This window comes from Antechinus flavipes, chromosome 1, assembly GCF_016432865.1.
Source record: "Antechinus flavipes isolate AdamAnt ecotype Samford, QLD, Australia chromosome 1, AdamAnt_v2, whole genome shotgun sequence".
Taxonomy (NCBI): domain Eukaryota; kingdom Metazoa; phylum Chordata; class Mammalia; order Dasyuromorphia; family Dasyuridae; genus Antechinus; species Antechinus flavipes.
In genome coordinates, this window is record NC_067398.1 from 701,635,397 (window position 1) to 701,660,744 (window position 25,348).

The following is a 25,348-nucleotide window of genomic DNA, read 5'->3' on the forward strand; positions in this document are numbered from 1 at the left end:
CAAATTTACATCTATGATCCTATGAAAACATGACAAAATAATTTAATGCATATCAAGCATAAGTGTCCCAGAGTGCATCTCCATTCGTGTTAAGCATTATGCTTGACCCATTGTATGTGTTTTAAAATTCCTAGATGAACTGAAAATGTTAATAATGGCTCCAAGGTTCTTTCTTTGATCTTCAAGTATAGAACAAAGACCTTCAAACCTGTGCTTATTTGACAGTTCTGAATTGGATTTAACTTTAACTCGGACAAAATTAGCTATGGAAGGGCTTTAGTATAATAAATAAAGTCATTTTAGTGCCAGAATTCAAGCTCTCCTTGATATCGGCCACTTGTGCTGAACCAAACAAATACGGAGGTTCCTTCTCCATCTGAAATTCTTCCATTTTGATTAGGTTAGTAAATATTGCAAAAAAATCTGAATATTCTCTCAAAATCCATTTAAATTATTCCCTGGTTTAAAAATGTTCAAATTTATATTTGTGACAATATTGCAAAATAAAGACACGACTCAACTAACAGCAACAACTTGAAAAACTGTTTTAATAAAGAAATATGGCAGCACTGCTAATGCCCAACTTTTGTCAACTTGGCTTATGTCAACAATGATGCTATTGTCAAGAATGAGTATCCCTTGAAGTCTAGAGGTAAACGCATTTCTACTCTTCAAGGGATACTCATTCTTGACATTCTTTTAGCATCCATTGTTAACAATGGACATCTTTCACAACTGTGACCCATCATCCACTGGAACATAACACTAGATTTGAGTTAGCATTTGAGTGCTTAAAGTGTGGGGAGGGATGTCACTGGAGCAAACATCAGTAAAGAGAGCAGTGTCCAAAGGAACATGAAATGTTCAGTATCAAGGGATGATTTGATCAAAGGATTGATCTGATAAGGACCAGAGAAATCACCTAGTCCAACCTTTCCAGTTGACAAGTGAAAAAACTGAGACCCCAAAAAGTCAAAAAACTTTGCCAAGAGCTGCATTGTAAGCAGCAGAGCAGAGAAAAAGAAAAATGACATCAACAGATTGAAGGGTAGGCAAAGTTGGGGGCTAAAAGTCTGGCTCTATGACAGGATCCCTGTGGAATGCTGGAGAAGTCAGTTAACCTCTGACCCTGAGCTCCTCCTCCTATGTTGAAGAAGATCTTTAATGTCCATAGCAATTTAACAAAGTCAAAGTGATATTAAGAACAGCAAGGTATCTTTTTAGATATGGATTTCTTTAAATGCAGAATTTACAAAAGAAAGACTTACTGATATGGTGGGAGTAAGAGCTGGGTTGCAGTAATGGGAATGAGGTTCAAATGACAATTCATTTCCTCTGAGCTTCCCTTAAGATGGACAGATACAGAGAGTTCCCTTTTAGATCCAGGATTCTTTGAGTTCTCTGACCCTCACAATTCAATACCTTTGACCAATATAGATTTCTGCTACATTAGTACAAGAAATATACTTCTCTGCAGTTATATCAATTAAATATTAAGCTTTGGAAGTAAAATTCAACAGAAGGAAGACATTTTGTCCCAATACTATGGTTTTAGTGTTGAATTTTCAATTTTTGATGCAGTCTCAAAAACAGATCCTTTGAAAAGGCTTTGAGAATATTATGGCAAATAACATTACAGTGCCTAAAAAATGCTGAAAAACTAAAAGGACCTCCAACTACTCATAAATGACCTATGTAAATTCATTACTGATACAGTAAGTGACTACACTCATTGGCAGACATTTCAAAGACTAGTACTCACGAATCTAATTAGCAGCACAGCAGGGCTTTAGTTTATCCTTTCATACCGTGCCAAAGAATGAATGTACAACAGGGGGCCAAAGGAGGAGGAAAGGGGGTGCATGGTGGGAACACAAACATTATGGAGATTTCACTGGATAACTGACCAACGTCTTCATAAAGGCAAGCATACATGAAATTCTAAATGTTTAGATATTTGTCATAAACTTACCTTTAAAAAGAAATCATGGCTAATATCCATAGAAGAGAATGAGGTTTTTGTCCCATGGAACTTTGGTTTAAGTCAATATTCAAACAGATCTGTGCACTCATCAATGTGAGTGTTGCAGAGAGGGTTTGAATCCTCCAACTCACTTATGTCTGACTACTCTGAGTCAAATTCACTGTCTTCTCATGACTTCACACAGAACTCACTCAACTTCACCAGTACCCTTCTCACTTTCTTCTGGCACAGGAAGAATATCAATGGACTAACTATCCATCGGTTTTCCTTTACTTTCCCCATTTCCACAGGCCAGAAATTTTTTCCCCAATTATGCATTTCTTTGACAGTATCTTTTGTTCCAGTTTTCCTTTATAGTTCTTTAATGGGAAATGTGCTATTCTCTGGTCATACCCACTCAATCTCTTACTCAATCATCTTTGGTGAATGAACCTCATTCTTAATTCTTTATAGACCATAGTTCATGTAATATAAAACCGTGATACAACCAATAAATATTAGTCCTAAAAAAGGTGGGTTTAAAGTGGTAATAAGGGGAAATTTCATATCTCTAGAGGCCTATTTGTATAAAATAGAGAAAGAGAAGGTCAATGAATTGGGCTAGCAACTAAAAATGATAGAAAAGGAACAAATTAAAAACCCCCAGTCAAACATTAAACTTGAAATTCTAAAAATAAAAGGAGAGATCAATAAAATTGAAAGTAAAAAAACTATTGAATTAATTAATAAAACTAAGAGTTGGTTCTATGAAAAAAACTAACAAAATAGATAAATCCTTAGTAAATCTGATTTTAAAAAGGAAAGAGGAAAATCAAATTGTTAGTCTTTAAAAGGTGAGTCTTTGCTCTTGGGGGAAGTTTGTGTCATTCAAGTTACTTTATAATTTTTTCAGAAATGCTCTGGTCTATTTTCCTCCCATTCAGTTCTTTTTTTCTCTCCACTCAATTCTAAGTATAATTCATTGCCAATATATGTTATTAGAGACTAACACTATTATCTTTTTCTATACACATCCACATATACATCACATCTATGCATATACACACACACAAATGGGCAAATAAGGTTGATTTTTTTTTAACTTTTAGAAATCTATGTATATATTTTTACCAGTATTAGTTCCTTCCTTCCAATGTTTTTATATTAAAATTCTCACAATAAATACATACAGTTTAGCAAAAGAAATCCCACTATGGCTATGTGCAAATATACATGGTTTTTTTAATTAATATTTTATTTTATTTTATTTAATAATAACTTTATATTGACAGAATCCATGCCAGGGTAATTTTTTTACAACATGATCCCTTGCACTCTCCTCTCCCTCCCTCCACCCCCTCCCCTAGAGGAACATAGGATAGTTTATCTCTCAGACTTGTGGAGGAGAAAGAAATTTGTGACCAAATATACATGTTTCAAACTGGTTAATTAAGTCTATCTCTATAGCAGGAGATGAAGAGCATAATTCACATTCAGTCCTCTGGACTTGGTTTATTCTTGCATTAGAATCCTAAAATCCTTCAAAGATGTTGACACACAATGTTATTGTGTAATCTGCTGCTCATTTCATTCTGTATAAGGTTAGAAAGGACTACCAAGTTCAAAAACTCAAACTGTATATTCTGTCATTTCTTATGATATAATAATGGTCCATTACATTCGTCATTCATTGGCAACAATAATTTTTAACCATTTACCAGATGGTAGATATAGCCTTAATTCCCAGTTCTTAAAGTACCTCACACATAAGAAAAGGCTGTAATTATTGTTGAATCTATGAAATCATTCTTTCCCACTCCTCTGTGTGTGTGTGTGTGTGTATGTGTGTGTGTGTGTGTGTGTGTGTGTGTGTGTGTGTGTGTGTATCTCTATCTGTCTGTGTGTCTGTCTCTGTCTCTGTCTCTCTCTCTCTCTCTCTCTACTGGTTCAAAGAGTATATAAAATTTATTAACTTTGTACTTAGTAGTCACAAATTAATCCAAACAACTTCCATGAATAGATGAACCAATTCACATGTCAAATTACCTGTTTTCTCACAGTCCTTCCAATGTTTGTCACTTTCCCCTTTTGACATCTTTGCTGATCTAAGAAGCATGAAGTGGAACTATGTAATTGTTTTAATTTGTATTTATCTCATTATTAGTGATTCAGAACATTTTTTTCCAAAATGATTGTTGATTGAGATTTGTTATAGAAGGATTTTAGACTTATAAATCTGAATTTATTCCTATTGAATTGGAATTAAACAGGAATAATATTTCAACTAGATATATTTCTGATGAGCAAGCTTTAAAATTTGTCTATCCATATCCATATTAGAGTGGACAATAGACATTCTTCGTTTACCTATTTGTCCTGAGGAGAGAGCTAGCCCAAAGGCATGAGTGACTATAGGTCTTGTTCATGTAGATCATGTTGCTCTATATTACAGGTCTTTACATAATCAACAAAATGGCAGCTGTCACATGGAGGACCTAGAATAGGAATCCCTCCGTGACATAATCCTTCACTGTTAAGTTTGTTTCTACAGATATTATCTCTGGTGAGTGTGTCTCCCTCTTTTATTTCTTGTCTGATATCAATAAGTATTAAGATCATTAAACAAAGTTAATACTGTTGTACTTTAAAAGGAATCACATCTATATTTATGAGAGACGTCTTGTCAAAGTAACATCTTTAAAGCAGCATTTTGTTCTACCAAATTGAACACTTTTAATAGTTAATCATCAAGTACAACAGGTCTTCTTTCTTTACATCGTGAAATTAATTTGTGATAGGAAAGATATGGTATACTTGTAAAAGCCTGCTTAATTCAAATCTTTCTAGTACTTCCATCAAAAATGCCCTTGATAAATGTGTAGATTATTTTCATAACAATTTTAAGAATATACATAGCTTTTTCTAGCTTACCTGTTTCAGATATCTTGAAAAGTAGTCCCTTTATGTGATCAAAACCATCAATGTCACTTTCTCTTTGGTTCATTTCTACTCCCTTTCCTATCTATGTTCCTTGCGTTGCTACTTCTATCTCATCTACAAGTAAATCTAGGATTGTAATGTACAGCTTTTGTGGGTCTACCATTCTTGATGGTATAAAGAGTTTGCTGTAAATATTTCTACAAAATTTTTCCATCTTCCATCTTGTTACTGTTTTCATTACGCAATGCTCTGAGAATGCTTTGCTCAATTGAGTTTCTTGTCAACTTTTCTTTAAGCTGGCTTAAATTTCTCCTTCTCACTTATATTGTGATGTAATAGTTATCATCTCCAGCTGGCAAATAATTTAATTGTTTGCTACTACCTAAGACAGTTTTTAAGTTCTTTTGCTTTCTACCTAATAGCTAATATTTAAATAATGGTGGTTTAAAAAGCATTTTACAAATAATCTCACTAGATGCTCTCCACAACTCTAAGAGGAAAGTGATATTATCACCCAATTTTATAGATGTAGAATTTGAAGTAGTCTAGTCATTTGACTCTCCTAAGGTCATACAGCCAGTAAGTGTCAGACATAGGATTTGAATTCAGGACTTCTTGACTACAGCTCTAGTAATCTTAATAATATCAGAAACAATAAAATATGGGCACTAGGTTGTTTTTAAGTACAAAAATAAAATTACCAATTTTTGTCCTCATATAAGATTTATAGATTTTCAGCCCCACTAATACACTGGATCTGTATTTCTCCCTACTTCCAAATTTTTCCATTCTTACTTATGTCCGAACTTTGTACTCAAGTTGCTAAAATATATAGGTTGATTTAATTTATAGGGTCTTTATTCCTTTATACATCAGCAAGAAATGTTGATTAATAAACATGAATTTATAATTAGGTAAGTCTTTCTACAAATGTTTCTCACGAGCACTATGATCAAATATCCCATGAAATGTTGTTTCTTATCGCCTTTGGATAGAATATAAACATAATAATACCATAGCAAGCATAATAAAAAGAATTCTACATCTCCAAAAAGAACGTATGAGACATTCTACTACATACCAACAATTTCTTTTTAGTCTTCTAATAGTTTTATATATTGATATTTAGATATTGCAAAAAAATAGCATGACTGATAAAATTTAATTCCTTTTGTAGTCAATAACTACTGAAGCACCTTCTGCCCCCTTTTTCATTATGCAACCAAGGTCACAGAAGGTATAAAAGGCACTAAGACTTTATTTTTCTTTATTTCATGAGTTTCCATCTACTGCCAGCTTTTCTAGTGCAACAGATTGTAGAGCTTATGTTCTCTTGGGATGGCCTTTGAGACTGACGATCCCTCCATTATTCAATAAAGCATCCAAAAAGGCCTTAATGGGATTTAACACCCAATTCAAAGCAAAACCAGTGATTTAATAGTTGACAAATATTCCTATGGTACTATGCATTAGAACTGGATAAAATATATTTATATATTCACACATGCCTACATACAACAGCTTACTCAAGTTTCTAATTTTTCACTTCTTTCATATTTTCTCTCCAAGGTTATTAATGATGATTAAGTAACTCTTCCAACTATAAAAGCACTATCATTATGACACAGGAATAGAATTGCAAACACTGACATCTAAAATTATACAAATCTTGTACTGATTCTGTATACAGTTGGCACAGGTGTATATGCTACTTCCCCTAATAAAACAGAAGCTCCTTGAGACTGTTTTCTGTTGAATACACAGTTCCTAGAACAGTGCCTGGCTCAGAATAGACATATACTAAAATTCGGAATTGATTCATACAAAGTAAATTGATACGTAGTTTTTCTAATGTTTCTTTCTTCTCTATTTTTTGTCGCATTTCAAAATGAGGGAAAGCAGAAAGAATGGTAAGGTAAAAAAGATATGCATAATTGATTTTATCTACTTCAAATCAGAATAATCTTCTTTTAAACTTTTTTTTTTTTTAAGATTGTATACGTAGAAATGGATGCAATAAAATACAGGACATCTGTTATGGCAACATTCCTCCATGGAACACACTCAAATGACACTTCCTGAGGATTCAGGAAATGTTTTGTAAAGATGAGACCAAATCACCAATGGGAAAGAAGCTTTTATGTGCATTAGTGGATTTCTGAATAGCATAACAACACAACTTCTTCCTCCACTTAATAATCTAACTTGCTTTAAAAATGGCCAGTTGGATATCATTACTCATACCTCATCCATAGCTCCCAACTATATCTCAGTTATTAACTGATACATCATTGCTCACAACTTCCTAATACATAGAAAATACCCAGAAAATATTTTAGAATCAATAATAACCTATTTTTATGAGAATCATAGTACCTGAAATGCACACAAATTTATGTGTGTCCCTAAAAACTAAATCTGAGAAAATTCTAGATAAGGGGAATCAATTTCAGGGAAGTTTTATCAGTTAATATGCTATTTCACAAATTACTGCTCATAATATAGAATGATTTTGTTTAAATGACAACATCAAATATTCTGAAAAAGTAAAAGTTAAAGTGATATGATACCGTTTTTGAATTATGTTCCTATCCTTAAGAATGTTCTTCAATTTAAAATGTTCCAGTAGAGCTAAAACTTATCTTGTGAAGTAATAAATCTAGGTTCATTCATATTTTTCCTGCTTCACCAGATTGTCTATGGAGGTCAGGTCACACACACACACACACACACACACACACACACACACACACACACAAAATACAAAAACTATATCAGGTCTAAAAATAAGGGGATATAAATCCTACTTGGTCATAGTGTATTATCCTGGTGATGATTTTCTGTAATCGTTTTGCTAATATTTTATTTAAGATTTTAGCATCAATATTCATTAGGGAGATTGGTCTATAATTTTCTTTCTCTGTTTTCAGCCTACCCGGTTTAGGTATCAGTACCATGTCTGTGTCATAAAAGGAGTTTGGTAGGATTCCTTCAATCCCTATTTTTTCAAATAGTTTATTTAGCATTGGAGTTAATTGTTCTTTAAATGTTTGGTAGAATTCACATGTAAATCCATCTGGTCCTGGGGATTTTTTCTTAGGGAGTTGATTGATAGTTTGTTCTATTTCTTTTTCTGAGATGAGACTGTTTAGGATATTTACTTCTTCCTCTGTTAGTTTGGGCAAGCTATATTTTTGGAGGTATTTTTCTATTTCATTTAAGTTGTCGAATTTATTGGCAAATTAAGACAACTCTGAGATACCACTACACACCTGTCAGATTGGCTAAGATGACAGGAAAAAATAATGATGAATGTTGGAGGGGATGCGGGAAAACTGGGACACTAATGCATTGTTGGTGGAGTTGTGAACGAATCCAACCATTCTGGAGAGCAATCTGGAATTATGCCCAAAAAGTTATCAAATGGTGCATACCCTTTGATCCAGCAGTGTTTCTATTGGGCTTATATCCCAAAGAAATATTAAAGAAGGGAAAGGGACCTGTATGTGCCAAAATGTAGCAGCCCTATTTGTAGTGGCTAGAAACTGGAAAATGAATGGATGCCCATCAATTGGAGAATGGCTGGGTAAATTGTGGTATATGAATGTTGTGGAATATTATTGTTCTGTAAGAAATGACCAGCAGGATGAATACAGAGAGGACTGGCGAGACTTACATGAACTGATGCTAAGTGAAATGAGCAGAACCGGTAGATCATTATACACTTCGACAACGATATTGTATGAGGACATATTTTGATGGAAGTGGATTTCTTTGACAAAGAGACCTAACTGAGTTTCAATTGATAAATGACGGACAAAAGCAGCTATACCCAAAGAAAGAACACTGGGAAACAAATGTGAACTATCTGCATTTTTGTTTTTCTTCCCGGGTTATTTATACCTTCTGAATCCAATTCTCCCTATGCAACAAGAGAACTGTTCGGTTCTGCAAACATATATTGTATCTAGGATATACTGCAACATATCCAACATATAAAGGACTGCTTGCCATCTAAGGGAGGGGGTGGAAGAGGGAGGGGAAAAAAATTGCAACAGAAAGAGTGCAAAGGATAATGTTGTAAAAAAAAAAAATTACCCTGGCATGGATTCTGTCAATATAAAGTAATTATTAAATAAAAATTAAAAAAAAAAAAATTCAAGGTAAAAAAAATAAATAAATAAAAATAAGGGGATGAATTATGCTAATAAGTCCAGGACTTCACTTTAAATCTAGTAGTCTACAAATAAAGAGTCAAAATTGACTAATAGTAAGTATTCTATACTTCTAAATGTATACAATAAGGGAAGTCAACCAATTAAAATAAGCAGGAGAGTTAATGATCGAAAGCTTAGGAATGATTAACTCATCTATATCTCTATAAACCTGAATTATTCCTTTAAAAAAAATACAAAGGTGTGGTAATAGGTACAGGCAACACTTAACACTTAACACAAAGTGTGATTAATTGCCTCAATATGCAGGATAGGCAAGGTTATTAGATTTTTGAGCTTAAGAACATGGTCCCTTTCTTCTCTGGGATCTACATCAGCTTCCCTGTCATTCCTCCTATAAGGTTCTCAATCTTCTCTATCTTTACTTTCTCCACCGAGGTTACACTCTTTGTTTTAAAGAGACAAATCTTGCAGACATGATAGAATTACAAAATATTAAAAAGATAGTGTTAAATAAAATAACATTTACATGATAAATGGATGAACTGATTAGTGAATGATTATTGAAATACCACCTTCTTTGAACTAAATCTATACTAAAAATTTAAAGTAGAATCCTGTTTTTCCTTAACAAGTCTAGAAAGGTAATTCTAAACTCACAATTGTTTAAGGTAACAATTGTTAGTCAACACACAATAACTTTTTTTAGAGCCAAAATAAAAGGTAGAGGTTATACATTTTATGATGCTTTTATGATGATTTTATGATTTCAAATTTTAATATAAAGAAATTCATTTTTTAGTGCTAGAACCGATGACGGATTATAACACCTTCTAAACTGTACACTAAATAGGGGTATGTTTTTCAGGAGATATTTTTAAAATACATATTTTTTTAAGGTTTTGGAAATTTGGCATTTCCAAAAAGAAAATCTTTATTCTACAAAGAAATGAAAGAATAGATGTTTAAATATCTCTTAGGACTTCCTCAAGTCTTTTTTTTTTAAATAATAAAAACTAATGTCAGGAAAGAAATAATTACAAAAATACTTATTATCGCTGTTTTTATGTCACTTTTATACCTATAAAACATAATTCTACTCTCTATTCTTCACTATGTTTTTTTTTGTTCAAATATTATCCCTATAAAAACATGATAATTATTTTAAGTAAGAATTCTTTTAGTGCTTGAAATGTCATACAATGGAAAATCTTTAACATAATCAATATTATTCAACATTAGGATTCCATCTTAACAAGCCAAATGATGATGCCTCTTTCACCAACACATTCAGTGGAACTATTTGACATTGTTTAAAGTAAAAGTAAAAGATAGCAGATTATTGACTTAGCTACTGGCCATTTGCCAGTAAAACATTTACGTTCTACCCCAATTTCTTTTTTCATATATTTCCAAATATACTCCCAGTTTGAACTAGGATAAAGGGCTCTATTAAATAGGTGTTTCAGAGGAGAGCAGTTACCACTTGTCAATTACAAGGCAGAAGGGGAGTTCTTCCTTGTTTATAGTAGGTACTACATAGTTCTCTTTCAAGCATAAATTCTATGACTCAGTATAACATTTTATGTTTCCTTTAAGAAAAAAAGTATTTTCACATATACCATTTTGAAAATGCTTCACAAAAAATTCTTTTTAAAAATATAGATTTTAGACATATAATGAATGTCTTCAGCAGTTTTTCCCCATAGCTAACAGGGGGAAGTAGCCAAATTGGTTTTCCTGCATTCAGTTTCTCTCCTCTCCTGAAATTCATGCCTCATATAATTGCCACAAGAATCTTTCTGAAACAAAAGTCTAAGTTCCTTTTCATCTGAATAATTTTTGGTATTTCCTTAATACCTTTAGGGTAAAACAAAATCTTCAATTTAGTACTTAAAGCCTCTTATAATCTTGGTTCAAACCACTTTCCATACTTATTTTATGACACTGCCCTTTGTATACTCTACATTTCAGCTAAATTGACCAATTTTCTGTTTCTTGAAATGAGCAATCCAACTCCTGCCTCCTAGGAATTCTCTTTCATCTGAATTTAGATTTTAATTTAGAATGATTCTTCCTAGATTCAGAAAAATTTTAATGCTTAGTATCAGTTAATCTGTTAAGTCACTAAATCACTAAAGGAACTGACATAATTTAGAGATATAATAACCATCACTTTATTACAACATAGCTTTTTTCATAGCAAAGACATCACCAATAACATCAGCATTTTGAAATTCATTCAAATTTTAAAACAAAAAAACAAAGCATGAACTAACATTATACATTGTGTATAGTACAATTTTTGAAGAAAACCTAGGATAGAATATTTCATTCAAACATAATATTCCAATTCCATAAAGATTAGCAATCAATCATTTGGATACAGGGATCACAACAATCATTTGACCTCACCTCTAGCTCAATACAGAATATATCATGGGACCCTGAACTACATTAGCATATTCCAAAGATGTTAAAGCTACTAGAAAATTAGTTCGTTTCCACAAAGATAGGTATCAAGAGAAGGGAGAAGCACAAACCAAGAGACAAGTCCATCTTTGAAGAAGTAAATATATTACTAACCTTTTGTTGACTGGCTTCTCATCTTTTTCATAGGGTCGAACAAACCATTTACCAATCCTGACAAAGTTTTTATCCATTAGGCACCTACAAACAATCAAAAGTGAGGGTTTTTTTTTTTTTTAACAATAATGTAACCACTTTTAAAGCACTTCAATAATGAGACTGATTTTGAAAGAAGCAATTAATTCAGCAAACTGACTCAAATCACTCTGTACTACAAGATGGATGTACTGGTTTTTTTATGCATATACTGGGCAATTCTAAAGTGTCATTATACCCCTATCACAGGGAAAGTGTAAATAAGGGGAAAAAAAAACAGATGAGACATTGACACAGACATAGAAAGATAAAGGGAGAGAACTGCATCATAGAATGGAAAGAAAAGTAAAGAAAAAATAAACACAGTAATCATTCATTTTAAAAATAAGGGAATGTTGATGGAACTTGCACTTGCGTTGTTCAAAATAATTAAAATTTCTCAAAGCAATCCAATCTATTTTGTTACATATGAGATTAATACATACTGACTTATTTTTATAAAGATGTAGTATCTTTTTTATTAAAGCTTTTTATATACAAAAGATTACCTATTTCTCCCTCCTTTCATTCCTACTTTTTCCTCTTTCCCTCCGTCCTTCTTTTTTTTGCTTTTATTGCTATAGCTTTTTATTTACAAAATATATGCATGGGTAATTTTTCACCATTAACCCTTGCAAAACCTTCTGTTCCAAATTTTTCCCTCCTTCCCCCCACTCCCTCCCCTAGATGGCAGGTAGTCCAATACATGTTAACTATATTAAAATATATCTGTATACAAATTTGTATCTTGCTTCATAAGAAAAGTCGGATCTAGAAAGAAAAAAAAAAAAAAAACCTGAGAAGGAAAACAAAATGCAAGCAAACATCAACAGGGAGAGTGAGAATGCTATACTGGGATCCACGCACAGCTCCCACAAGCCTCTCTCTGGGTGTATATGGCTTTCTTCATCACTGAACAATTGAAACCAGTTTGAATCATCTCATTGTTGAAGAGAGCCATGTCCAGCAGAATTGATCAGAAAACATATTGTCTTAAAGTAATGAAGGAATAAAATTTGGAGATCATTTTTTTTCAAATTTCAGTAACTGGCTCAGACATTTTATTTTACTGTTTCAATTGGTATATGAACTATACAACATTAAGATTTCAAGGCTATCCAATATTGCCTTCTAGTGATACTTAACCAATTAAGTTATTCCGTTTTCTTACAGATTCTTTATAGCAGCACCCTAAAGAACACACAAATAAGATCACAAAAAGAATAAATTATGAATATGGAATCTCAAGAGTTTACAGAAAGGATGACATGAGTAAAAGAGTTCTCTGTCCTGAGAAAAAACAACAAAACGTAAATTAAAACAATATGACCATACAGCTCATGTGAAAGATGTCTGGGAATCACTATGATGCAACAAGTAGCAAAAATAACAAATGCCGATTTCTGATTTCACATCGGAAAGCTGAGGGTAGCCAAGGACACAGTGGGGAAATGGTGATAATGTGCTGATAATACAATTTAAGATTTGACACATCTGGACTAGTAGCTGTTGTGGACACTGAGTCTGTGTATTATGAATGAATTTCTCTGAAGTGGAAGGAGGACAAGAAACCTAGGTAAGCTAATTACTTAATCTCAGTTTCTTCCAGTTTCCTCAATTGTAAAATGGTGGTACTAATAGTACCTACCTAGCTACCTCCTAGAGATGCCATGACGATCAAATGAGATAATCTTTAGAATGCCATCTCTCATTATTTGTGATGTTATTAGAATGGTTATATTTCTGCACAGTGACGGGCATGTAGCAGATACCAGATAATGATTATGTTTTCCTTCTCTTCCCTTTTAAAACATAAATAAAACTATGTAAGTCCTCTGTTCATAAAACTGCAGTAATTCCCTGGTGCCTTAAGAATTAATAAAAAAATCTTCAATATTACATTGAAAACTCTTTACAATCTGGCTCCTACCCTTCTTTCCAGAATGGTCCCATGGTCCCTTTAATGCATTCAACAATCTAGTCAGATTTGACCTCTATTTTCTGTATCCCTCTTCCTGTTAAGGATTACAACTGTTCTATTGCTTTCTTTCCTCTCACTTGCTTCCATCCCTTAAAATCTATTCTGACTTGACAAATGAAGTGCTCTTCATAAAGTAACCAGTGTTCTTTTCCACACCCCATCTGCTGCTCTCTTCTCAGTCTGTCTGCTTCCTAACTCCTCTATAGTATATGAGACTGATGATCACCTGCTCCTCATGGATGATTTTTTAGTACAATTTCCTCAATTATCTTCCCAACTGACTGGCCACTCTTCTTCAGTCTGTTTTGAAAAGTCATGGTGTTATCCTATATATTTTTTTCTTAGTGGCCTCATTAGTTATCATGAAATTAATTATGATCACTCTACAGATTGATTTTCATATTTTTACAAAAACCCTCACTTCTCTCCTGGGCTCCAGTTCTACATCACTAAATGACTATTAGGATTTTCTAATGGATGATCCCATAGGCTTCTTAAACTCAGCATGTTCAAGAGAACTCATTATCTTTCAAAAAAAATCTTCAAGTCATTTGCAACCTTTTACTCTCCTCCTACCCCTTCAATTTTCACTTTCAATCTTTTGTCCTCTTTGAGAATTTCCTGTGAGGTAGATTCCGGGTATTGTTTTAATTTGTATTGCTTTTATGTGGCACAAATTCTAAAGTGTTTGCTAATAGTCTGCAGTATCATATTTTATTTTTATTTTTATGCGTTTCTAAATAACCCTTGACCAATTATATGTTGGAAGGATAGTTCTACAAGACAACTTATTGAAGGAAAGATACCAAAAACAGTGAAAGGTTCACACATTATATTAAAGAAATGGTCATAAAAATGTGTTTAAAAAACAAGCCCTGACGATTACACTTTCTAGTCTTTACATGATAGAAAAAATATCAGGCTTAACATTCTCCATTAAAGAGATATTTGATGTGCATGTTACATTCAAATAAGATTGTTTGAAAAATACAACTAGGGAAAATAATGTTGTATTCACTACGAATGAAAAGGAGAAAACAAGAGGTCACCAAAGTCATGGACCTAGACAGTGAAAAAGGAAAAGGGATTCCTTAGAGATAATGAGATTCTCCAAATGATCCCTTATGTAGACAGCACAGTGCAGTCTACTTCAGTGTTAAAAGAGCCCCTCACTAACTCAACAGAATAGAAAACCATTCCATAAAGAAAAAAGACAGAAAATACCTGTGACTCAGAAAGATATGTTTCTGAAAGGCCAATTCATTCTTTTCACCCTAAGAAGAGGCTTTAGAAGTCACTGAAAACAACAACAAAACGAAAACTAACCTCTGTTATTAAAGAGTTTCCATTCTACAGGGAAAATACAACATTTAAATAATATAAATTAAAATATGTAATTAGCGCAGAAAAAGAACATGAATAGAAGAAGCAAAAAGCCTGATGGCATGAGAGGCAAGACTGGATTGAAGCTAAGGATCCTAAGAAGCAAAAATGAAGTGAGTGCGCTCTGCAAATGGGGTTACAGAAAGGAACATGTTGGGAGGAAAAATGTCACATTCAATTAGTAACAAGTAGGAGCTTGGGTAGATTAGAGAATGTGTGAATAGGAATAATATGAAATAAAACAGTGAAGCTAAGGGGGCAGCAGTTTGGGGAAGGCTTGAAATGCCAGATTAAGGAAGTGCCACAGAAGTGGTACAGATGCTAAATGGAGGGATGGGTGGTACAGTGGGGAACAGCAATGTGCTTTTGGAATATCAGTTTGGCAGTTTAGTGAACAACAGACTAGAGGGAAGTGAGCCTGGAGGTCAGGAAGACAAATTAGACAGCTACTGGTAATAGGTGAGCTGTAAGGTAAGGTACGGAAAGCCAGTGTCTGTTCTAGTCAGATAAGAGGACAAGTACAAGATATGTTACAAAGGTAAAATCAATAGAACTGGATGATTTATTTGCATATGGAGGTAGGAATTTGGGAGAAAAGAGGAAACATTTAAAAATGAATTCAAGGTTGCAAAACTGGATAATTACAATGGAACCCTCAACAGAATCATGAACTGTTGGATGAATGGATTTCTGCAAGTAGAGGGGGAGAGGGAATAAATTCTTCCATTTTAGATGGGTCATTCAAGTAGAACTATCTAATAAGATGTCCCCTCAAAATCTTCAAGTCATTTGCAACCTATTACTCAGTGGGAATGAAGGTCAGTAGCCAGAACAGGGCTAGAAATACAGTTACATACCTTTCAGAATCATCTATTTTGAGATGATAATTGAACCCATAGAAGCTGATGAGAATGCCAACGGAGGGTTCTTTGAGATAGTATAGTTATGCATGTATCAGAGACAAGCACTGCAGTTGGGACCAGGATTTAATAGGAGAACCCAGCAGGCTGGATTTCATTTGGCAATTTACACAGTGCTTTCAATGATTACAAGTTGCACCCCAGGCAAAAAACAATCCTAACATAAATGTTCTCCCAGTAAAGCTATATAAAAGTGATTCCGGGAATGCTACAATCTCTAAAGAATTCAAGTTGTGGGACTTCCAAAGGACAATGGAGAGGCGCATTGGTGGTTACAAGTAAGCTATAACATATTTCTAACAATGACCTACATTTCAATAAGTAGTGGAAAAAATAGCCTCAAGAAAATGTATGCTCAGAAAAGGAGTGAGACACATAGCAAGAGGAAGAGATGGCAAATGGACATTCAAAGTACTGCATGATTAACCATAAAATGTAAAAGAATACAGAGACAATCTCCGGAGAATCTATAAAAGAAGCATAGAGAGGAATTACACAGAATGAGAAAGCATAAATGTAATTGATACCACTGAAGAGAATGTACACATCAATTAGATAAAAAAAAAATCACTGACATTTGTACCTAAGTATGTGTGTGAAACACATATATGTCAAATGAAGCTGGCATATTATTCAATTACCATAATTTTCTAATATTTGAAAGACATCAAAAATCTTCTGGCCCTCTTCCCAATTTTATTTGAGGAACAAACTTGCCAAGAAACAAAATCCAACTAAATATCACTTCAAATGAATATTTTAATTTTCCTAAAGATAAAAATCAGTAAGGACTACCTAAGATATATGAATGAAAAATGAGTCACCACAACTCTAGCTATCAACTTAGAAAGTCCCCCGTACCAAAATCTAATATTGTTAATTTCATATGACAATTCCATTTTTTTGAAGTACAATTACTTTAACAAATTCAAGGATTCAATATTCACAAAATGTCTTAAGCATAATAATGTTTGTTCTTGACTTCTGTATAGACTACACATGGTCAATCACTCTCCTCTACTTGATGCTGTCTCACTTCTGTCTAACATTTTATGATCATCTTTTTGACCATAACTTCAGAGTTACATTTAATGGATCTTTATCCAAGGCATGGCCATTAATTGGGGAATATGCCCCAGAACCTTGTTCTGCATTACTTCTCTTGATACTCTTTATTAGTTTCCACAGAATTAATTTAATTACCAGCTCTATCAGATGATTTCCAGATCTATTGGATGTTTCAAAATGGACACATGCCACACATTGTCTTAATACACTAACATCAAAACTGAACTTTTTCCCAAACCTCCCCTCTTTCTAATTTTTCTGTTACTGTCAACGGCATCACTGTCTTCCTAGTTTTTAAGACTTAAAATCTAGGTGCCGTCCTCAATTCATTTTTTCTCACTTAGGGTTTCTTAACAAAGATATTATAGTTGTTTGCCATTTCCTTCCCTGGATCATTGTGCAGATGAGGAAACAGACAAATAGAGTTCAAAACACCCATGTTCACACAGCCATTAAGTTTCTGAGGTCAGATTTCAATTTAGGTCTTCTGAATCTAGGCCCAGAATTCTTAAGACCAAGTATCATTTCTCAGATAACCTCTCTCCTCTCTAAGCACAATGGTGTGGTAATCAGGAAAGGATTGAGCGCTCTTAGCCCACCTCCTCATTAAACATTAATCAATCAGGGTTGCCATTTCCTTGTTAGGGAAGATCCAAATAAAGTGCTGTCAGGAAGACATTTTAAGATAGTCCAAGATACTGAAATTTTGATTACTAAGAGAAACTGCTGACAATCAATTTATTGATTATTGACTGGCCTAAAGAACAAAATGATTATTAATACTTGAAAACTCTTTCTTGGAATTAGATTTGCAATAATCTAATCGATAGTGATAGAGAGCATTTTTTTCATATGACTAAAGAGTCTTAATTTTTTTCACTTTGACCATTTATCAACTGGGGATTGACTTGTTTTCTTATAAATCTGTCTCTCTTCGGTATATATTTTAAAAATAAGACTTTTAACAGAAACATTGGCTATAGAAACAGTTTCCCAGCTTTTTGCTTTCCTTCCAAACTTGGCTACATTCATTTTGTCTGTGCAAAACCTTTTTAATTTAATATAATGAAAATTATTCACTTTGCATAATGTTCTCTATTTCTTCTTTGGCCATAAATTCCCCCTTCTCCAAGTATCTGATAGATAAATTATCCCTTCTTCTCCTAATTTGCTATGATCACCCTTTACACCTAAATTATGTTTTCATTTTAACCTCATTTTGGTACTAAGTGTGAGATGTAGATCTATGATGAGTTTGTGACAAACTATTTTCCAATATTCCCATCAATTTTTGTCTTACTGCGAGTTCTTATCCCAGAAATTTAAGTTTATCAAATAGCAGATTACTATAGTAATTAATTCTTGTGTCTTGTGTATCTAACCTATTCCACTGATCCACTCTCTATTTCTATTTCTCACTCAGTATCAGAATCTTTGATGACAGCTGCTTTATAATGGGGTTTTAGGTCTGGTTCTGCTAGATCATCATTCTTTGCATTTTTTTTCCTTTAATTTCCTTGAAATTCTTGACCTTTTCTTTTCCAAGATGAATTTTCATTATTTTTATAGTGCTATTAAAAAAAAGAAAAAGATTGGGGGCAGCTTGATTGGTATTGAATAAGTAGACTAATTTAGGCAAAATTGTCATTTTTGTTAAATTAGCTCAGTTGATATTTTTTCCATTTGTTTAGATCTGTCTTTGTTTGAAAAGTGTTTTGTAATTATGTTCATATAGTTCCTGGGTTTGTCTTGGCAGGCAGACACCCAAATATTTTATTTTGTCTATAGTTATTTTAAATGGAATTTCTATTTCCATTTCTTGCTGCAAGACTTCTTCAGTGACGTATAGAAATGCTAATTAACTTTGCTGATTGTTTCAAGTAATTTTTTGATTGATTCTCTGGTTTCATCTAAGTTTACCATCATATCATCTACAAAAAGTGAAAATTTCATCTCCTCATTGCTTACTCTAATTCCTTTCATGTCTTTTTCTTTTTTTATTACAAAAGCCAACACTTCTAGTACAATACTGAATAATAATTGTGATATTTGGGCATTCTCATTTCTTCCCTGATCTTACAGGAAGTGCTAGAATATATCTATAGCTATTTCAATTAATTAAGCAATTAATGGAAGTAATGATTAATATCAGGGTAAAAATCAACAAAGGTTTGTTTTAAAGGACTTTAAAAATAAAAATATTCTAATAACCCTTAAGCCAAGTCAAGATCCTGCCTACCCAGACAGGTCAGAGCAGAGATTCCCAACTAGCTCATGATTTTCATATGTCACCACACGTGGCAACAGCAGTATTTTTTAAAAATGATTAAATGAGCTTCTGAATGGCCTGACTTCCCGGAAATTATCACCAGTTCCTGAATGTTTCTTTGACAGAGGTGAAGTTGGTGTATATGTGTGTCTATCTTGGAGTATGATAATAAGTACAACAAGCTAGGAATGACAGCATAAAAGTCTATTTTAACCAGAGCATAATTATTCAGACCTGACAGATCCACAGAAAAAAACATGTCACATGGTCCTGAACTATTCAATACCATGCTGCCTTATATCTACTAAGTACTGAATACTAAAATAATTCAAGTTAATTCATATTTACAACCCCATTTATTAAGTCCTTACTTTATACCAAAAATTGTTAAATATTATGGCTACAAAAGCCAAGTTCTTTTCTAGGGGAAGAACAAAACAGGTTCTTGTAAACATAGATAAATTAATATATATAGATAAGGTAAGAGAAAATAAAAATGAAAAAAAAAATATGAATACACAAATATTTTTTGCAGCTCTTTTCACAGCACCAAAAAAAGTCTGGAAAACTAAGTGGCATCTGCTTATTAAGGAATGGCAAGTATATAAATGTGTGGAGGCAGATGGGTGGAATGGGAAACAGAGCACTGACCTTACATCAGGAAGTCTTAGGTTCAAATTTAACCTTTGATACTTCCTAGCTAAGTGGTCCAGGACAGTTAATTAACTTCTCTTTGCCTAAATTTCTTCATTTGTAAAATGAAATTTTAAATAACACCTATCTTCAAAGGTTGCTGTGAGGATAACTATAAGATAATGTTTGTAAAGTATTCTGCTAATTTTCAGTGCTACAGTTCTAATTCCTTGGCCCCCACAGATAGTTACTTGTATTATCTGTATAGTTTCAGAGAAAAATGGAAAGATGTATATCAAGTGATTCAGACTAAAAAGAACGAGAAAATAATTTATATAATAACATTCCAAAGATAAATAATTTTAATGGCTTAAGAATTTTGATCAATGCAATGAAATCATAATTCCAAAGAACAGGTGACGACAAATACCTAACTCCTAAAAAAGATGTGATAAATCGCAAAGCAGAATAAGACTAAGATTTGGGGCATAAGCAATGAACGTGTTGTGTTTTTTTTTTTTTTTTTCTGAGGGTGAAGGGAAGGAAAACAATAAATATTTATTAACTTGAAAAACTAGTATTGCAAAATTTGGAAAGCAGTTAAAATGAGATTTTATCTCCTGTCTTTGTCTACCACTCCATCTCAGCTGCTGAACAAACTGCTGAGGATCAAGTCTTCTATGAAAGCCTTAAGTTTGAAATTAGAAATTTTACTATCCAGAAGAAGAGCATACCATTACTTTGAACTAAGGAGGATATTGAATTTTAGTTAAAAAAAAAATCAATTATTTAATATGCCCATATGCATATACATATAAGCATATATAAAAATATTCTTTTGAGCATATACAGTTTACAACAATCATTCCTACTAGACTTTCTTTAATGAACAATAAGAATCATTTGCCATTAGCAGCATCATTTGCATATAGATTATAAGTTAGTATACCCAAAAATCTGTTCCCTTAAATAAGAAACACATTCCCGGTGATCTCAGTATTACCAATTTGTTAAGCAAGCCTTTCATGATAGATAATCAAACAGTAATTCATCAGCTTACCATACTTTAAATTACCACAAAATCTGCATTAGTGGCATTCAAATTAATGACATTTTCCCATTCTGAGAATCTAGTTAACAATCTTTCACTAAGGAAGGGTTATTATTCTTAATCCATTAAAAAGTGGTATGCTTTTTCCCCTTCCTTCCTAGTCTTTCTGTCTTGGAGGATATCTAAAAATCTGTTTGCTTTCCCCCACACCTTTCTCCAAGTGATCAAGAAGTAAAGTTTTGATGCAACCTAGGTCTTCCACCACAAAGGAGAACTCTTGGGAGGTAGGAGTAGTGCTGGGGGTCAGGATCAAGACTGGTTCCAAGTTTAGTTACATGGGAACACAAGCTTCAAATAAAGTGAGTCAGCCATCTTATTAAACTAAATGGGATAGGGAACATGGTTAAACAGCAAGCAAGTCATTTTATTGTTGAAATTAAAACATTTTACAAGACATTGCTACAAAATGACTAACTCATCCATCAATAGGAAAAAAGAATATGTTGTTCTAGGCAGTTATTTTTTTAAACTAGATCATTGTAATAATCTGCCTCTTGGTACACTAACAAGTACAGCCTTTTGGAGTTAAAAGATTACAGATATGGACATAGATAGATAGATAAATAGACAGACAGACAATAGATATATAAATCACTACTGGGAGGCATCCTCTTGGAATTTTTAAGTTCAACCAAAAAATAATAATAATAATAATACAAAACAAAAAAACAAAAAGACACAAGTGCAAATAATATTTTTTTAAAGCTTCATAGATGCACAAATTGACCAAAATGATCCAGGAAAAAAAAAAAAAACTATTTAAATTTATGTTCATTTAAATTTATCCCAAGATCATAGATTTAATCTCTTCCTCTCTGGTTCTCCAGTAACCTTTCATCTACTACAAAAACACCACACACCTTTTTAGATACATGTTATCTACTCCATTACAGTGTTTTTGCCTTACTAAACCCCAAAGTCTGGCAAGATGTCAGACATATACTTAATGGGTGCTTCTTAAATGACCTAGTTCAACATTTCGCTCAGAGTAAGTGAATTCTGCAAGATCACATGGGAAACAAGCAAAAGAGCCACGATTTAAACCCAGGCTCTCTGCTTCCAAGCCAGGGATCTGTGGAGTAAGCCACAACTGCCTCTCATTCACAGCACCACCCTGTGGTGTGGACTTTGCAAAACAATGAGCATAATCTGTCCAGTTAACTACTGTGGATGTTCCAATGTTTTCTCCATGGAGCAAAAGGCATCAAGTATTTCTCACACCTACTTTATGAAAAACGCTATAATAAGTGCTGGGAACACTAAGGCACACACACACAAAAAACAAACAAACAAAAAAAAACAAAAAAACAAAAAACTGTGGGCCCACCTGCCTTTGAAGAGTTTCCATTCTGTTGAGTTGACATATTAATATAGAGTTATAGACAAAAAGATCTGAGAATAGAGACAGAGAACAGAGCTGTCTTTTCCCTTCTGTGGGATATTCCCAAGTAAGGATTGATCTCTTGGCCAAGGACCCGGGGATCTTCAATGAAATTTACAGTGGTACATGGCTACCTTCAGCACTCAGCTGAATCATCAAAGCCGGAAATGTCAGAGATAAGAGTTGAATCCAGGGTAAAAAGTTTGAAAGTCAGAATGCAGTTGAGAAGAGGGTGAGAAAAGCAGAAATAGAAACAAGAAGTGTAAGTGTTTTCTAAATTTTAGTTGAAAACAGGGAGAGAGCTATGGAAACATGTCCACTCAGGGTCCTGGCATTTCTGATCACTATGTTTAGGTGATGAACAATGATGACTGCAGAGAAGCAGATCTTCTTTAGCAACATCCTTCTCTTCTTCCCCTGCCCCCACATAGTATCCCTTCTGTCATATGTTGTTGGACAGAAACAGACTGTAATAAAGAGCCAGGGGTGACCTTGCAGTTCCTTTTTAGAGATGATGGGAAGGGACAAAACAAGTCATTCTCCTGAGTCTCAGTCAATCAGCTAGAGAGCCTTTTGTCCTCTATCTTAGGAAGCACATTCACTCTTTCTGTACAGGGGGCCCACATTCTACAATAAGGGGATTATCAAATTGACCATTCTTAAACTTAGATAAGCATTATATATACCCTCCTCCTGACAGTCTGCCTTAGAAACACACACACACAATACATAAAATAGACAAAAATTAGCAACGGAATTTTACAAAGTCATTTGAGTAGGACAGGGTTGGGGAAAAGATGGAGAAAGGCACAATGAGAGTGGCGGCAGAGCAGAGCAGGTAGAGAGGGAAAGTCAGAGTAGGGAAGACAGAGTTGCGGCAGAGTCTGAAAGATAGAGACAAGGGAAGTTAATTAAGCTTTTAATACATACTAGGCATTATACCAAGCATTTTGTCAATATTATCTCATTTGATCTTCACAATAATCCTGGGAGGTGGGTGCTGTTATTATCCTCATTTGTAGTTAAGGAAACTGAGACAGAAAGAGTTGTTACCCATTTAGTGTCTGAGACCTAACTTAAACCCAGGTCTTCCTGCCCTAAGCCTAATCAAGCCCTGAAAGCTTAGAAGTTCAAAGAGGCAGAAGTGGGGAGAAAAACCCACCAAAAGGGAAACCCTGTACAGTCACAGAGACAGGTCTACAAGGAACAGCCAGTGGCCAAGTTGGCTAAAACAGAAAAGTACATGAAAAAGATCCATGAACATAAAGTCTAGAAAGGAAGGTTCGGGTCAGTGATGAAGAGAACATTTAGATTTGTTCTGAGAGGCAAGAAGGAACCATGGAAACTAAACAAGAGAGTATCATCATCAGATCTATTCTCGAGGAATATCAATTTCATACCTGATTGGATTAGATTGGGAATCTAAGAGGGAAGATAATAAGGAAAAAACAATTAATTAATCTATCAAAAAGCAAGAATTAATTAATTGGAAAGGAAAGAAACAATTAGAGCACGTGACTCTTTGAAACTGAATCCACAAGACTGGATTGTGAGGGAGTTGCTAAGAACCTAGGGCTGGGAAGTTAGATCATGGAGAGTGAAGAAAAAGAGAATGTAGAAGAGCTAGAGCTTTGAAAGTATGAATCACAATCACACTCATAATTAATTTTATAATTCTTTTCTTTTTCAACTGTGTAAAAATAAATTTCACTGCTGCAATAAAATATGAATTTTTGGAAATTTGAAATTAATTGGTTGAGAATTAAAGTTTAAAATTATTTTGCCACATTCTAATTTAACTCCTTTCTCACAAAAGAGAAAGAAGGTAAGTCAATAATAAAATAAAGAATGGAATTATTCATCCAAGTTACATTCATGATTGTTAATGAACTGGATACACTGGTTATATGTCTAGCATAAGAAACTACAATTTTAAAATGTAAAAATGTACACTAACATTTTCACATATCATAAGACTTTCAATCAGAAAAGATTAATTTTAACAACTTTAATGAAAATACTTCTTTATAAACCCAAAAAAGTTTTTATTTAGCATGGAATTTATTCCATGCTTATATTTTCCCCTCTTCTTTCATCACCCTTAAATTCTTGAGAAGCATGAAGGATCCATTGGAGAAACACAATGCTAATTTATCGCAATGTGTGTCAGATTCAAGAAATCACAAAGGTGTGAATGAAATTCATGTCTGTAGCCCAAAATCAATTTTCTTGAAGGGAGGTAATTCTTTTATTGTTTTGCTAAATAGCACAAAATCAAAATATTATCTACCACTAGGTAACTTAGGTCTTAACTGTGGATCAAGAGCCACCTAGGTGAAGTTTACAAATATTCAGTAAAATTACCAAGGTTATATGGACTCTTACAAAAAGATCCTATAAGTTACTCAGCTTTGGTCACCAAAAGGAAGCAAATGCAAAAGTCTTACAGAAAGACTTGCCTACCTACTCTCAATTTAATGCTTTCTATTATCTAATCCCCAGCCTAGACCAATCCCACTGGTTCTGTCCTCTACTCCTCTATAAAATACAGTTCATGAAAAACACTGATTTAAATTCATCTAACCAATTTTTTATTTAAAAAAAAAAATCTGGATTTTTTTTCCTTGTCCTTCATGAACTGTAATGAATTCTTAAAATTTCCCTCCACCCTGTGGGTCCTTTTTGTACTTTTAAAGCAGTATTCAAGTAGAAGAGGAGCAAAAAAAAAAAAAAATGACAACAAAATTCCTGTGTTTCATCTTCTGGTTCCATAAAGCTAAATTTACTCTTTTGTAAAACAACATCCTTGGAGAGGAAATTTTGGTTTACAGTTTTTGTTTTTTTTTCGACAGAACCTTTT

At 33.5% G+C, this 25,348-nt stretch overlaps 1 protein-coding gene across 1 annotated transcript in view; it reads right to left on the reverse strand.

The window, feature by feature from the left end:
- The window catches only part of MED13L (mediator complex subunit 13L), a 332,823-nt gene that overhangs the window by 120,483 nt on the left and 186,992 nt on the right, over positions 1–25,348 (reverse strand). Inside the window, exon 4 of the mRNA XM_051976088.1 lies at positions 11,665–11,748. Coding sequence (XP_051832048.1) covers positions 11,665–11,748 — 84 coding nt within the window. The remainder of the gene's footprint in view (positions 1–11,664; positions 11,749–25,348) is intronic.